At 45.2% G+C, this 14716-nt stretch overlaps 1 protein-coding gene across 4 annotated transcripts in view; it reads left to right on the top strand.

The window, feature by feature from the left end:
• HSPBAP1 (HSPB1 associated protein 1) overlaps positions 1-14716 on the top strand; it is a 1313039-nt gene that overhangs the window by 826780 nt on the left and 471543 nt on the right. For all 4 annotated transcript variants that reach the window (XM_078682025.1, XM_078682026.1, XM_078682023.1 and 1 more), the window contains one exon: positions 10681-10852. In XM_078682025.1, coding sequence (XP_078538151.1) covers positions 10681-10852 — 172 coding nt within the window. The remainder of the gene's footprint in view (positions 1-10680; positions 10853-14716) is intronic.

The following is a 14716-nucleotide window of genomic DNA, read 5'->3' as shown; positions in this document are numbered from 1 at the left end:
TGTGGGTCCCTGCAGATTCCAGAAACTTTTGTCGCAGAAGTATAAAAAAAATGTTGGTTTTTTTTTTTACCAAAGTTTGATGTTTCCAAGGGCTTCTGTGTAAAATTACCTAGGTAAAGCCACGCAAGCCATGCACCCCTGGACTCTCCTAGTTGTTTAGTTTCTAAAAATGTACACGTTTTCTAGATTTCCATAGGTGCTGCTCAAAATAGAGCCCAAAATCCATAGCTACCCCACTTTGCAAAAAGGGTTCAGTTTTCAATTGAAAAATGTGATGTATCCATGTTGAAGTTTGGACCATTTTTTGCACTGGAACTAGGCCTAGCCACACAAGTGAGGTACCATTTTTATCGGAAGACTCAGGGCAGTGGTGTATGGAAGGAAGTGTGTAGCTACCCACAGATCCCAGAAGTTTCCATCTCAGGAGGAAAATGTGTTTTTTTAGTAAACGTTACAAGGGATTCTCAGTAAAACCAAAACGTGATGACAGCCATGCAAGTCACTCTACCTTGGATTCCCCAAGGCGTCTAGTTTTAAAAAAGGTGCAAGGGTGCTAGGTTTTCCTAGGTGCCAGCTAATCTAAGGCATATAATCCACAGATACCCACTGTGCAACAAAAGTGTCAATTTTGAGTGGAAAAATGTGATTTATCCATGTTTTGTTGTGAGACATTTCTTGTTGCGGGCAGTAAGTCTACCCACACAGGTGAGGTGCCATTTTTATCGGGAAACTTGTGGAAATGCTGGGTAGAAGGAAGTTTGTGTCTAGCCTCAAATTCCAGAAGTTTCCATCACAGAAATGTAAGGTAAATATTTTTTTAGTAAAGCATTGCAAGAGATTCTGGGGGAAAAAACATCTGGTGACCGCCACGCAAGTCACCCCCACCTTGGATTCCCCCAGGTGTCTAGTTTTTTAAAATGTGCATGTTTGGTAGGTTTCCGTTGATGCTGGCAGAGCTGGGGCCCAAAGTCCACATCTACCCACTTTGCAAAAAAAGGTTCCGTTCTGAGTGGAAACGTGATGTATCCAGGTTGCGTTTTGGGCCTCTTCTTGTTGCAGGCACTGGGCCTACGCATACAAGTGAGGTACCATATTTATTAGACGACATGTGGGAGCATAGAATAGTAGAACATTTGTTATTACTAATTGGATTTCGCTGTATTTGTGCCTTCCAAATGTAAGTCAGTGTATAAGAAAGAAGACATTAAAAAAAATTCTCTAAATCATATGCTAAAATGGGTACCCACAAATTCAGAGATGTACAAAGAGCCACTGGTTCTAAACTCCATATCATGTACCCATTTCAGAAATACATAGTTTTCCTTGATACCCATTTTTCAATCTACATAGTACACCATATGAATTGGTCATTGGTCTATACTCTGTACATAATGAAAAATCATTGCATTGTGAGGGTCAATTGTTTGCGCTAGGTTTCTTGGGCTCTTGGAGAATTTACAAACCATATATGTACCAGCAACTAGAAGGTTGTAGCGAACATAATGACATTTTTCTTTTGTAAATTGCCCTCTGTGACAAAAAGTTACAGATGAAAACATTGTCACAAATGCTATTTCTTCATACTCATTTTCAATATTTCTTTATTTCAACAGTTAGTTTCTTTTAGATAAACAGGCAAACTCAACCAAAGATGCCTAGCAGATCACAAATGGAGTCTCTACCCAGAGGTGGTGCTAGGCCTCTTTTAGTAGTGCGCAGAGCCTTGGTCAGATCTTCTCACAACCACGAGAACTCATAATGTCAGCAATTTTGCACTTGGGAGTTTCCAAGGCGTCTCTTGCTTGGATACCCTTTTCGTCCTGAATGAATGTCTGGTCTTCTGTATGCCTTTCTGCGTATACCACTCCTGCCCAGAGTTTTCAAGAAGATCAGGAACGACTGAGCCCAAATTATTCTGGTGGCTCCGGTTTGGGTATGGAGAGTCTGGTACCCGAGCTGTTGAGCATGACCATTGGTCCGCCAGCCAGGCTGCCTCTTCAGAAGAATCTTCTGTTGCAGCAACAGGGGGAGAGTTCTGCACCCAAACCTACACATACGTGGAGATTGTGCTTCAACAGTTGGCAGCTTTTGACCTTCCTCCCTAAGTCTGTGATGTTATTCTGGCAGCCAGGTGTTCTTCCACCAAGGCTGTATATGTCTGCCATTGGGATAAGTTTGTGACATGGTGTGATTCTAAAAACATCAACCCTCTTTCTGCATCTCTCTCCTATAAGGTTCTTTTGTTTGCTCTAACTTTGGCGAAGCAGGGCTCTGCTCTTGGCATAGTTAAAGGTTATCTACCAGCCATTTCTGTATTGTTGCAGTTGCCCCACCAACCTTCTTTATTCAAGTCACCTGCTGTGGCTATGTTTCTTAAAGACTTGCAGCCTTGCATTCATCATGCCTCTGTGAGATCTAAATCTTATTCTAAAGTTTTTCATTTGCACACCGTTTGAGCCTCTGCACAATTGCCCTCTTCAGCTATTGACCAACTAAACTGCCTTTCAGGTAGCCATTACATCAGCCAGGAGGGTCTGTGAATTGCAGTCACCTTTGGCACCCCCTCTTTACACCACCTTCTAACCGGACAAGATGGTCCTCTGGCCTCCTTCCTTCTGAATATTCTAAACCTTTTCCATGTAGACCTAAACAACACCTTGTCTACCTTTTTTGCTCTATCTCACCCTTCCAAAGAGGAGGAGAGACTCCACCGCATGGCCTAGAAAGAAAGTTTTTATTCTACATTGATCGCACAAAAGAGTTCCAGGTGAACAGTCAACTTCGTCGTGGGGTATGTAGGAGTCAAGAAAGGGAAGGCTTTGCAGAAAAGGACCATCTCCAGATAGATAGTGCTCTGCATTAAAAACTGCTACGCACTGGCCAAGAATCAACCCCCTGAGAGTTTGCTTGCTCATTCCACCAGAGCTAAGGCTGCGACCACTGCGTTAACCAGCAGAGTCCGTGTCCTGGACATGTCAGGCAGCAAAGTGGGCATCTTTCCACAAGTGTGCCTACCACTACTGTCTGGAAAGTCAGTTTCGTCGCGACAGACACGTTTGGTCCTGCAGGACTTTCTGATATAAATTGGCTTCGCAGACCCACCTCTGGGAAGGCATTGCTTGTGTATCCATTCTAAGGTAAGGAATCTGTGAGTAGAAGTCTCTATCAGATGAGCAAGTTACTTACCTTCGGTAATGCCTTATCTAGTAGAGGCTCCATCTAGCCACATATTCCTTACCAGTCCTCCCATCCTTCCCGCTCTGTGAGCTGATGCATTGTAAGGGACACCCTTCTCAGGGTCTTAGCATTTCAAGCTAGTGGTCACTTCTCATTGTGGCTCCGCTCTCCTGGTGTACAAAGTTGTGAAAGTAAGTGATGCCAGCATTATGGGGTAGTACTTATGTTGGTACCGCTCATGTCATTTCTGGCACAGACAACGCCACCGATGCGGAGCTGAATGACGTGCGCACCAGCTGCAGGCGTACTGCTGAAAAACTTCCAGGTCCAGTCTGACACTTGGGGGATATTCTAAGATAAGGAATCTGTAGCTAGAGAGTCTCTTCCAGATAAGGGCCTGTTCTGCAGAGTCAATAGCTGCTTGTTTGGGAATATTGTGTATACTCCTAAGATCCTCAGCAGTCTTTTGAAATTGAGCGCTGTGTTCAGTCCAGAGATAAACCCTGATTGGTCCAGATGTAGTATGTTCTGCATTTGCACAAGTAGTCTATTGGTCTGAGTTTTACTACGCAACTTATAGTCAGAGTTAAGCATTGACAGCAGCTGATAGGAGCAAACCTTTAGAGGACCACGTCCTGCCTTAATAATGGCAACAACTATTGCTTCAGACATTAATCGAGATGGCTCTCTTTGCCTTCTTGCCTCATGCATTTTTACTTGTGTCTGAGTCAATATATTGGAGTATTAGGAATAAAACTCAGGTGGTAGCCCACCATATTGCATTTACCCCAAACCTTTTTTTGCACGGCCCCTGTTGGACCTGTTCCTCTCTGCAGGGCCTCTCCCATGCTATTCACACCTCCTGCTTTCTGAACCTGTTTTTGTTGGCTTTAACTACTCTGTGCTACTCCCTTTAAATGTGGTAAAATTGGCTTACATCCAATTGGAACATTTAATTTACTGGTAAGTCTCTAGCAGAGTAATACTACATGTATCAAGGGCCTGTAAATGAAATGCTACTAGTGGGCATGCAGTACTTATTGTACCATCAACTTAATTAGCCTTTTTAAACATGCTTCAGGTCTGCCATTGCAGCGTGCGTGTGCAATTTTAAGCTGCCATTTCAGCCTGTTAAAATACACCTTTTGCCAGGCCTAAATCTGCAAACTGATTTAATACATATATGTCACCCCTGCAGTAGGCCCTAAACAGCCGTAGGGTAGGGTGCTGTGCATATGAAGAATGATTTACTTACCATCGGTAACGATGTATCTGGTTGGGAGACAGTCTAGCCGCAGATTCCTTAACTTAGAATATCCCCAGGCATCAGACTGTATCCGGAAAACTTTACCACAGCAGTACCAGCATGCCGGGGGCGGTGGCATCCGGCTCCGTGTTGACGTCATCCACGGAAGTGACGTCAATTGAGCCATATAAGAACCCCCCGGCGTGCTGACGTCAGTTTTCTACAGTGAAGCTTTTCCGCGCCACAACCCTGAGCCACGACAAAACTGTGAGAGTATAGGAACACCATGATGAAACAGTACCCAACACCGGAAGGGACTGAAGGGAGCGAACAGAGCACCCGCCCCAGCCAAAGACCCATCAAAGCGAAGAGCTGTCCCCCCCCCCCCTAAAAGGCAACAGCAGTGGAATTGAATGGCATGACAGACGAAGGACAGTATGCAACCACAGGATGGAACTGTATGAAAAACAGTCTGTAATCACAGGATGTGACTGTAAAGGACCACAAGACCCGAACAACATGACTCATGGCAAGCGACCAAAAGTGTAGAACAACAACAGAGAATGTGAACCACACCCCCCACAGTGACCTATGAACTGTAGCATAGTCAAGTAGAACAGCAACGCAATCAAGATAAAGAAACCCCAAAGCAATCCCCAAAGTAATGGAGAGAAACAAACAAGGGCAGAGGGAGGGTAGAAGAATGTGAGAATCTCCACGCCGGAAGCAACCGGTGGAAGAACGGTGAAAAGCACATAACTGAGCCACCCAAGAAAGAGAATGGGTGGGGAGCGAACGTGACAAAACAGAATGACACACCCTGCCCCAGAGATAGGGAAACTAGAGCACCCCTCAGGAATACCATGGCCGCCTGTAGGGAGGCAAGGTGGCAAAACCCCTCTTGGAAAGGTCCTCGCAGAATGGGGAGGATGGGCGGGCAGTAAGGAATCTGCGGCAAGACTGTGTCTCTACCAGATACATCATTACCGAAGGTAAGTAACTCATTTATCGTTTATCTGATAGAGACATCTAGCCGCAGATTCCTTAGCTTAGATACCAAAGCCATACCCCATAGGAGGAGGGACTGCGACCGAAACACACAAAGTCTCCAAAGGAGGTAGTCTGTCAAGAACAGTGACTGAACCAAGGCGGGGCTGCAATGCCAGTGTGGCTGACACCAAACCCATAAAGATCAGCATTGCCAGTGGAGCTGACACCAGACCAAGAAGCTCAAGGCAGAGCATGAGCAGGGGAAGCAAAGTGCCACAATCCGTCGGAGGACGGCACAAGTCCACTGTCAGTCAGACAGGAACGAACGAAATCACAGAACCAGAAAGGTCAGTGCACAATGCCATAACTTCTACGAAAAGAGGGCAACTGAGTAGAGGATCCCAGGATCCAAAGAGGCAAAGGGCCAGCGAAGGGACTTAAACATGATGACAGATCCAGAACACACAATGTGAGCGGCACAACCTCATAGATGCCAACAAATGACATGTCAGGACAGAAGGTATCATGCTGAGACATACAAACTACGACTACCAGAAGATATAGAGGTGCGAATTACAAGAATACACAGAACAGACATTGTGTTGAAGAAGCGGAACAGCAACAGCATGTTCGCGTCAACAGAAAAAACGTGCGCAGCACCTGGTAGCCAACCAGTCTACTGTACCCACAGGTTTAATGACCAAGGGCCACCAGCAAGTCGAACACACTCAAAGCCATCTCCCAGGAGGGAGGGAGAGGAAAAATAGATAGAAAAACAGAGAGGAATCTGGGACAATCCCCAGAAACCACCGCAGGGGAACCTGGCATGTTTGCCACCACATGTGCGTACGCAGCACATAGAAAGATATGAAAAACTCAAGAAATTGACAACCAAGGGGAAACTGGAAGAGTGCCCCTAGAGAATAAAAAATCGCCCAAGAGGTACCAACGGTACCGATGTGAAACATATTATGTCTGAAAAAGTATAGACATGTATGCAGAATGATGCCAGAAAGCATCGGTAGATAGAATATGTCTGTTGAAAAACACAGCAGAGGCCAGGAGGAGAAGCACCGGGGCTGTGAGCGGCAATGAACAGAAAAACCCTGAGCCAACAGTGCAAGGGGCAGAATGAAGGCGGAAAGATGAGCCAAATGCAAGGCAGAAAGACGTGAAACCCCCCTGGGGCGAGTCGAATATGGCAGAACCCCAACAATACACCGGAGCAGACTGCGTCCACAGACACATGAAAATGCTACGGAACAATCGTGGGCAGCACTACAGGAGCTCCAGGAGAGGGCCACATCAGTCCATGGTTCTCAACAGAGGAGTCGTTCCAGCACAGCAGGTAGTATGGAACAAAGGGAGATGCACACAGCATAACCCACAGAGAACTCCACGGGAGCCACCAAAACTTCCTGGTAAGGAAGAGTGGCTACACAATAGTGAAAAAATACCCCACATAGGGTATGTCGCATCCCTATAAAAACAAGGTACACCTCTTGAGACAAGATCATAGGCAGAGTTCAAAAAGAGCCATATAAACAGCTGGCCCTACCAAAGGAAGGAAAAAAACACGTCTGAACAGCCATACAGTCTGTCTGGGAAATAATGTCTTGAACCCAGAGACGGAAATCATAAAAGCAGTGACAAAACTGCATACAAAAACGCAAGTCCTCTATAGAGGACTAAAAACCTGGCAGTCATGGAAATCCAGATAGGAGTCGCCGAGCCGCCCAGTCGGCATGCTCATCAAAAAGATGGACTCCATCAAAGGGCAGATCTCTGAGTCGCTACCGAACATTCTCGGGCAACTGCCATCATGCAGCCACGCATGGCGACTCAGAGCAACTGACCTGGCCATAGCTCGACCCACGGAGTCAGTGGTGTCCATGGCTGAATGAACGGAAAAACTGCTGCATGTCTCAGCCATCCCGAATAAGTCGGGCCAGGTCAGTGCAAGGGCCCTCCGGCAAAGAAGGAAGGTATTGTCCAACTGAGTCCCAAAGGGCAAAAGTAGCCCGAGCAAACTTGCAGGTCGTGTTCAGAGACTGAAGGCCTGAGCTGGTGGATGCAAGACATTGCAGCCACAAGACTCCAACCACGTAGACTCCAGACTGGGAGGAAGCAACGAAGGCGGAGAGTAAGGGAGCGCTGCCTGGACTACAAGTCCATGAGCCCTAGGATGGAGGGACAAACAGGCAGGGTCATCTGGAGCGGGACAATGGCGATGTGCAATAGCACAACCCACGGGGTCACCCGATGAGGTTCTGGCCCAAGTCCCCAGAAGAACATCATACAATGACCCGCCAAAAGGCAACAAGGGCTCCACATCCACCGTGCCCTGGTGGAGAAGATCCAACAAAGGATCCGAAGGCAGGGAGACAGAGGGCGGCTGCGTCTGCAAGATGTCAGCAGCCCTGTGAACTGCCCTCACAAACTCTGCGCTAGCCTCCGTGACCATCTGAGTAGGAGACAGCAAGTCATCCGTTGGTGACGGCTGCAGGCTAATCCGTCCACCCAACGACAGAGGCCCTGCAGAAGAATGAACCGGTCAGTACCTCATGGGCCCCTGCTCGGCAGAGCATTGAAAAAACCCTGGGGGTGGGGAATCCACTGGGGTCACATCCTCCACCAGCAGAAGAACAGCCAGGGATGGAACCGGCGTCGACTGACATTGAGACAGCGTCAGAACAAAGTCAACGACCCCCAAAGAGGACTCGCCTGCCCGGCGTCAGACCGGCTTCGACTCGACCTCCACCAAGGCAGGAGCCAGCGGGGAGGAACGAAGTCGACTCGGAGGCAAGCTCCGCGCTGCAGCCACATCCAGCGACGATGCAGGGAGCCCCCCAGGACTGTGCGAAGACGCATCAGGAGGACTAGACGTCTGAGTGGGGTGGCCCCCGGGCCGTGTCCCGACGCTGTTGCGACTCCGGAACCGGAGTCAAGGCACTCGGTCAGTGCTGAGGGCGAACACACCGGTGAACTCCCGACCTAAGTCCCTACCCCCACTGTGGGGCCCAAAGGCGTGCCAGGGAGTGGGGGTGACCCAAAGATGGCCTGCTGAGCCCTGGAATAGGCCTCCATCTGGGTCCGAGTCTCCCCAGCACCAGGAAAAGACGGATAGGCAGGGGCCGACTCCTGAGGAATCGTGTCCAGTGAAAACCAGGAGCAGGAGCAGCGGGCCCCGATGTCACGCTTGTGTGAGGTCGACGACCTCGGTGCTTACCTGAGGCAGGCGAGCGACGTCCACAGGAATGACTCCGGGACCTGTCCCGAACAGGAACCTCAGCGTGGGAGGACGAACTGCGCCGTTCAGAGCCTTCCGCCAAAGACGGAGCCGGCGCCGCGAGGATTCTGATGTGGACAACTGGGCGGATATCAATTTCATCCGTTGTTCCCGCACGGACTTTGGCTTCAGTTGCCGGCAGGCGTCGCACTCGACGGAGTCGTGGTGCTCACCCAAACACCACACACAGATCTCGTGTGGACCCATCGCCGACATCTGCCGTGAACAGGACGCACACGACTTGAAGCCTGCAGGCATCAACACACTGCTCCAGAGACGAAAAGACGCCGTAAAGGCCTGAAATCAAAACAGGCCAGAGGAACAGCTTCTCCCGGATCCACGTTTGGACGCATAAAAGAAGAAAAACTGACATCAGCATGCCACGTGGGTGTCTTATATGGTTCCATTGACGTCACTTCCGTGGATGACGTCAGGACAGAGCCGGATGACGACGCACCCCGGAGTGCAGAGGTACTGCTGGGGAAAAAGTTTTCCTTATCCAGTCTGATGCCTGGGGATATTCTAAGTTAAGGAATCTGCTGCTAGATGTCTCTATCAGATAAGTTGGACATGTACTTTTAATGTGCCCTGGTAGCAAAAAACTGTCAAATTTATTTTTACTATTGCAAGGCCTGCCTCTCCCAAAGGATAACATTGGGTTACATTATTACCTTTAATAAGTGATAACCTTTAATTGGAAGGATGTAGGAAAGTCATGTTTGGTGTCTGAGGAATTGTAATTTAAAAGCCTCTTTAATGGTAAAGTCGGATTTTAAAGCACAATTCTGAAACGCCACTCTTAGAAAGGTGGTATTTTCTTGTCCTAACCATTTGGTGCCAGCAGCCTGTTCCTGGGTTACAGGTATAGGTGTAGTCGTCAGTTGGCCTTTGTATATTCCTCCCAGACAGGTGTGGACCTGCATGGGCCAACTTAGGCAGGATGGGGGGCTGAGCTGTTACCTACCACACTTGCACTTCAAAAGCACCTGCTCAGCTCACACACTAAGGACTTCACACAGACTGTTTATCACCGGTAGCCCCAGTAGGCAAGCCCATGACCTCAGGAGGCCACTGTTTGGAGTCGGTTTGCTTCACTATCTAGACACTTGTGGTATCCCCATCAGCGCTGCTGCTGCCACTCAGCAGTTGCCCCCACAATTTTTTTCCCAGGGCTGCGAGTCACAATCGCTTGGAGATGAAATTCACTGTCTCAGGGCAACTGTGCCCCAACTGCAGGGAGGGATCACCAAGTTGCTCCGTGAGAAATCAGAGTCCCTGCTTGATGATTGAGGCCCAAGGTCTGAGCTTCATCTAATAGTGTCTTACCGCATCTTGTGTCAGACCATTCTCCCCTCTTTATTCAATACTGATTGTAATGTATTGAATATCTCACTAGAATTGCTAATGATTTTCTTTATATGACACCTGATTGAACATTGTTGTTTTATATTACAACAGGTCAAACTAGTCCGAACTTTAGCCAAGGATGCCTTTCTAAAAGCTGGGATCAAGTGTAATTGTGTAAATTTGGCCAGTCCCCTGACCATAACACTTGCAGATTGCCTCTGGCAACAAACAACAACCCTAACTCAGATTGTTGTTAAATATTTATTAGAGCCCAGTCTGTGCAATATATTATTTTTAAGTTGCATTGTTATTCTTTAAACGTACTTTTGGTGTCTAACTTTGCTGCACCTCCTTCATATTTTACCCTGCCTCATTTCACTATATTTGTTGTCTCATTTTATCACACTGTGATTAATGTCTTAACTTAATGTGGATTGGGGTTTTTAGATCGTCATCTTAACTTGATTTTATGTATTGATGAACCGCTTTCACAATGGTAAAATGTAATAAAAATATTAAACACAATAAAAGAACATGGTTTAGTATTATATTAAAAATCATGTTGCCTGAAACAAAATGTGCAAAACAAAATGTATGTGCGGTATTTTATGTTTTGCCACTTTTTTTGTAGGAAAAAATGGTATATGTTTCCCCCTGAAGACACTACTTTCTTGTACCCTACAAGAATCCCATATGAAGAATCCAGTATATTCAGCAAAGTCAATGTGGTCAACCCAGATTGGAAGTCCTTTCCTCAGTTTAAGAATGCACAAGCCCACGTGGTCACGCTTCAGCCTGGAGAGGTACAGTAGGCAGATATTCCTAGTGCTTGCATGATTGTATCATGGAATACATAGATTCTGCAGAAAAATCATCAAATATTTACGTTCTCAAGTCCTGTTTTTGAAATCCTTAAAGGTATCAGATCATGCTTTCTGCAACAGTTTAGGGTTCTTTATTCGGAAATCCTGTTATATGTGTTAAACACAGCCTCCATACAAGTATTCTTTATTCTGATTTGCTGTTCTACGTTGTACTTTTCACTATTGTTTTTCTTTTAGAATGTAGGGATGGACTTAATTGACTGAGCCAACGACCATTGTGTATGTTTTATAATTACGTAGAAGGCAATATGAGGGTGTCATTCTGGTTATAACTTGATCCACTGATAAGGGTTTTTTGGTTTGCTTATAATTTTACAGTTATTTGGCACATCTGCATAAAATGTGGCCTTCCCTTGGTATATCTGGGTAAATGTTGGCATGTTAAGTTTTGTTCAAACCCATCTGGGAGGTGGGAGATTGATTGGGAGAGCTTCTAGAGGTTGAACAATGGATGCGTTTGCCATTCAAGATCTCATACTAATTTTTGTTCACCTCAGATGCAAATTCTGATTAATCTAATTACGTGGAATGAGACCAGATCTTCTCTCAGAATAGTAATTGTTTGTGGTTTTGTGTAAGTGCATTCAGTAGTCTTTGAGATATTTGTGTTACAGAAGGGCGTTGGTTGGATTTCAAATGAGTAATTAATTGTATATCATGATTGGTAATTTCCAGATGCTTTAGAGATTTAGATCCAGGAATGATTTGTGCAAGATCACAGGTGCCTAAAGGATCCTTGAATGTTGATTGGCTAGTCACAACTGAAAAACATATTGCAGTGACCATTACATAACTCTATGCACTGACGCCTGTATCCTGAAAAAGGGGGGTGCATCCACACTCTCTTGGGAGCACAATAGGGGTTCTACCCGAGGAGAGCCTGCTACCAAATAACTAAAAAAATATTTATTGATTCTCAATTAATCTTGTGAGTAACATACCATCTTCCACTGTTGTGGATGCCAATGGAGGTAGACGTGTTGAATTCCCTAACCCCCACTGCGCATGGCTGAAGTGCTTGTATGTTTAATAAGCTTTATTAAGTAAGTAACAATTACATAAGAATAGGCCATGAAACAACAAAATATCCACAATATAATAGAGATGTATACAGACAAAAAATGCAGAATAGAAAGCCGTTAACATTTTAGTAATAATAAAGGGAAAAAGGAGGGGAAGGTAAGAAAGGAAAAACGATGAGTAATAATACAATTCTATAATTGAAGATCATGAGAGTAAATTATTGACTTATTAAACCTAATCGGCTAATTAAATATATTATACGACTTAAACTTATCCCTATCCAAGAGGCAGGTGAAAACAAACAAAACAAAACACATGAGAAATGCAAGTAATGAACAAGGGGGAAAATGTTGTAGGAGAGCAGAAACAATGAACAAAAGATCTGTGGAGGTTGAAAATTCTCAGAATGGTTACCTGATACATGAAGTGAAATCTTAGTTAAATAATTGGTTAAGGATAACCAAAATAAATCCCTATTTACATTGGATATTACATTTGTTTCTTCTGTTAAATCCTATCTATGATAGTGATAAACGTTGTTCCACCAGGCCTTCACTGAAAGTTTCGATGAGCATTTCCAATTAAGTGAGATTTGCTGGAAAGCTAAGGCCGACATCAAATCAAATAAACCCTTATGTAAAGACTACCCCAATGAGTCTGACAAACTGCCTATAAAGAGAGTAATGTTTGATAAAGTAGTGTGTAAGTTAAGAATAATAGAGAGGTTCTTCCAAACATTCTTCCAAAAGGAAGCAACAGCGGGGCAAAAGAAAAGAAGATGCATCAGATCAGCCAGAGGAGATTGACATGACCAGCAAGCAACAACTGAAGTGCTTGTAAAGTATGGGTTGGTTGCAAATTAGTTGGGAGTTCGGTCAGGGTGCAAGTCGAGACCAGTGGGCCAACTTCTGCCATACCTGACCAGTGGCTGTGTGCAGTGGGGTTTGGCTGTACTGGAGTTTGGGTACAGGGACAAACCTGCGGGCCAACCCACACTGCCTACTAATGATAATCATGCACAATGTGGGGTGGTGGCATGGTTGAGTTGGTGCATGGAAGTGTGGCCATCCTACTGCAGGACTAAGTGCAAAAGGAAGCATTTGTAAGGGCCTATTTTAGATAGTGGGTAGATAGCCTAGGTTCACAAGAAGACCCTGCACTGAACCCCCACTATACACAGCAGAAGGTCATCCGCAGTGTGATATGTCCATAAGAGACACTTGCAGAAGACTTAATCTTCAGTTAATCACTATATACAAGGCTTAGTGACTTCATTAGTGCTTACAAAACAAAGCACACAGCCTGTCATACCACCACACAATTTGCCTAGATGCAGTGTGTGATAATCTTAAATGTTGATGTGCTGGCAGTGCTGCTCATAGTCTTCTCAGGTTTCTGTATCATTCCCAGAGTGCAGGTACATCTCAAAGAGATCGTCCGCCCAATAAATCAAAGGTCAGTCACAAAAACATCAAGGTAGCACAATGCCTGGTATACCAGCACACAAATCACACAGATACATTGTGGTAAATGCAGTGTATGATAACCCTCACTTTATTTTTAAAAAAATCATTTTTTACTGAGTTTTTTATAGCGCAAACTTGACCCGAATCGGGTATCAGAGTGCTTTACATGGCACCAGTTGCATTACATGAGGGCACATCTTTTATTTTTGTTAGGCACGGGGAGATTAAGTGAGATTAACTTTAGTTGAAAGTCTTTAGTATTCACCATTGTTGTTGCAGCCAGTGCTGTGTCTCTCCAGACCAGAGGTCTTCAAATTTGTGGAGTGCAACCCCAGGGGTGCCGTGGAGTCTTGGGAATGGGGCGCGCATTCCTCAGCCTTTTCAGCTGGAGTGTCATTCAGGGACTCTCCAGTGCTGTAAAACCAAAGCCAGGCAGACATCTAAACATGCGTTTCTGCCACTGTGCTGCTTAGGTAAAAGAAATGCAAATCTGCAATTGTGAAGGGAAATTTGCAAATGTAAAGGATGTTTGGGTGTGGGTACTGGCTTTAATTGATTGAATCACCTGAAGCTTTGTGATTACAAGGATTTTTTCTTTTTGAGTGGTAGTTTTAAGAGTTAACAACTGAGCAGTGGTGGCTGGTGACATTTGAAAGTGGTGTGGCGTAAACATTGTAGATGATTGTTGTCGTAAGTGAAGTGAGCAAGCCAGATTGAGAAAAGGGGAGCTGGAGAGGCTCTTGCCTCAAGAAAATTTTGAAGAAAAAAAAAAGTAGCAAATTGTGCAAAGGTCAGATAACAAGAATATTTATAAAGTGATTGGGAATGTGTAGTCTTGAAATAATTAAACACATTAAAAACTGTCCCATATCTTACTGCATACTTGCTTCCAACCATGCCATCCATTCAGTCTGACTACAATATTTGAAAACAGTAGGGTTGGAAATATTAGCCCGATGGAAATGTCACCCTTGAATTAGCAACACCTAGGGTTCTCTTAAAGATGCAAGTTAAAGAGAAGTAGCTCATGAATGTCACTGGCGCTCCCTGTAAACTAACCAATTGCCAACATTTTATAGTGGCCTACCTTGGACTAGAAGAAACCCCCAGTTGGCCCTTCACAGCTCAGAAGCTTTGCTGAAATTAATGCTTGTTTTCTTTGCTGCAAAGCATAGATAACTACAAAGAACTCGGGCCATGTCAGAGATTTAATTGTAATTCACATGATGATGCCACCCTGCTTTTAAATTTATTACTGTTTCTGGCACAGTGCATTTCCACTTTAATCCTTATC

The sequence above is a fragment of the Lissotriton helveticus genome, chromosome 3_1 (genome assembly GCF_964261635.1).
Source record: "Lissotriton helveticus chromosome 3_1, aLisHel1.1, whole genome shotgun sequence".
Lineage (NCBI taxonomy): Eukaryota > Metazoa > Chordata > Amphibia > Caudata > Salamandridae > Lissotriton > Lissotriton helveticus.
The sequence above is the reverse complement of the archived record's forward strand: the minus strand, read 5'-3'. Positions and strand labels throughout refer to the sequence as shown.